Raw genomic sequence first — 2,073 nt, forward strand, 5'->3', positions numbered from 1 at the left:
CAGGATGGTCTCGATCTCTTGACCTCGTGATCCACCTGCCTCGGCCTCCCAAAGTGCTGGGATTACAGGCTTGAGCCACCGCGCCCGGCCTGAAAATCTTAATTCTAATCTTCCCTCAAGCCAATCACTTTGATCAATTTCTTGTATACACTACTGAAGCTATTTATATAAACACTGGTGTGTGTATGTCAACATACGGTAACATACTATACAAACTCTTCTGCTTTTTCCAGTTAACAATATATCTTGAGATTGTTCCGTTTCAGAACGGTTTAACATTGGCTAGTGGGAATGTAACATGGTGCAGTTGCTGTGAAAAACAGTATAGCAATTCCTCAACTGGCTTTTTGTTTTCTGACATGAGATCTCATTCTTTCACCCTGGCTGCATTGCAGTGGCACAATGTCGGCTCACTGCAACCTCTGCCTCCAGGGCTCGAGCAATCTTCCCTTCGCAGCCTTCTGAATAGCTGGGATTACAGGTGTGCGCCACCACACTCAGCTAATTTTTAAATTTATTCTAGACATTAGGTCTCACTATAAAATGATCCTCAGCCTCCTAAAGTGCTGGCACTACAGGCATGAACTACCTACCATACCTGGCCTTTCAGACTGTTAAAACATAGACTTACCATAAGATCCAGCAGTTCCATTCTTCAGTACATACTAAGAGAAATGAAACATGTTCACATAAAAACTTGCACAAAAATGTTCACAGCAGCATTATTCATAATAGACAAAAAGTGAAATTACTCAAATGTCCACCAGCTGATGACTGGATAAAATGTGGTATAGCTATATAATGGAGTATTATTACCTGGGAATGTGAAAAAATGAAGTGCTGATACGTGTCACAATATGGACAGACCTTGAAAATATACTAAATGAAAGAAGTCACAAAGAATCATACATTCTGTGATTCCATTTATGTGAAATATCCAGAAAAGGCAAATCCACTGAGACAAAGTAAATTAGTGGTTGTCTAGGACTGGGGGCAGTGGGGAGACTGTATTGGGGGTATGGCGGCTAAGAGTGAGGGCTTTTCTTGGGGAGTAATGAAAGTGTTCTAAAATTGTGATGGATGCACAACTCTGAATATAGTAAAAATCATTGAATTATATACATTTATTTATTTTAAATGGAGTCTCACTCTGTTGCCCAGGCTGGAGTGTAGTTGTATGATCTCGGTTCACTGCAACCTCCGCCTCCTGAGTTCAAACGATTCTCCTGCCTTGGCCTACCGAGTAGCTGGAATTACAGGCATATGCCACCACACCTGGCTAATTTTTGTATTTTTAGTAGAGATGGGGTTTTGCCATGTTGGCCAGGCTGGTTTTGAACTCCTGACCTCAGGTGATCCACCCACGTTGGCCTCCGAAAGTGCTGAGGTTAACAGGTGTGAGCCCCACTGCACCCAGCCCTATTATACACTTTAAATAGGTGAATTGAATGACACATGAATTGTGTTTCAAGCTGTTAAACTATGTTAATGTGTTAACATATTTTTGCTTTCAGTTCTTTCTACAACTTCAACAGGCTGCACTGGAGGTGTTTGCAGAGAATAATACTCTGAGTAAATTGCAGCTGGGACAACTAGCCTCTATGGAGAGCTCTGTCTTTGATGACATGATTAACCTCTTAGAGCGTTTAAAGCATGATATGTTGACCCGTCAAGTAGACCACGTGTTTAGAGATGTTAAAGATGCTGCCAAATTGTATAAAAAGGAAAGGTATGTCCTCTGCCTGAGTCAGCTCAACACCAGTTTGGTAAAAGTTAAAGATGGTACATGTGGTCAGATTTCCAAGGTGTCTAGAAAGAACCTGATTTGGCCTTATGTACTTTAAACTTTATTGCTGGTAAAAATAGTTCTAAAATATGTTGTCTTGGACTTTTATTTTTGAGACTGTCCTATTCTGTCACCCAGGGTAGAGTGCAATTGTGCAGTCTCGGCTTATTGCAACCTCCACCTTCCAGGTTCAAGTAATCTTCCTACCTCAGCCTCCTAAGTAGCTGGGACTACAGGCATTCACCATGAGGCCTGGCTAATTTTTTTTTTTTTTTTTTTTTTTTTTT

The 2,073-nt window shown here is 41.0% G+C and overlaps 1 protein-coding gene across 2 annotated transcripts in view; it reads left to right on the top strand.

Annotated features, from left to right (window-relative positions):
• The window catches only part of RINT1 (RAD50 interactor 1), a 30,062-nt gene extending 28,108 nt beyond the window's left edge, over positions 1–1,954 (top strand). Inside the window, exon 12 of one of the 2 annotated variants that reach the window (XM_017506266.2) lies at positions 1,515–1,953. In XM_017506266.2, coding sequence (XP_017361755.2) covers positions 1,515–1,844 — 330 coding nt within the window. In that variant the 3' untranslated portion in view covers positions 1,845–1,953. Of the gene's footprint in view, positions 1–1,514 lie in introns of both variants that reach the window. The other variant, XM_017506265.2, reaches the window with a different exon arrangement.
• Positions 1,955–2,073: the final 119 nt, after the last annotated feature.

This window comes from Cebus imitator, unplaced genomic scaffold (genome assembly GCF_001604975.1).
Source record: "Cebus imitator isolate Cc_AM_T3 unplaced genomic scaffold, Cebus_imitator-1.0 Scaffold352, whole genome shotgun sequence".
NCBI lineage: Eukaryota > Metazoa > Chordata > Mammalia > Primates > Cebidae > Cebus > Cebus imitator.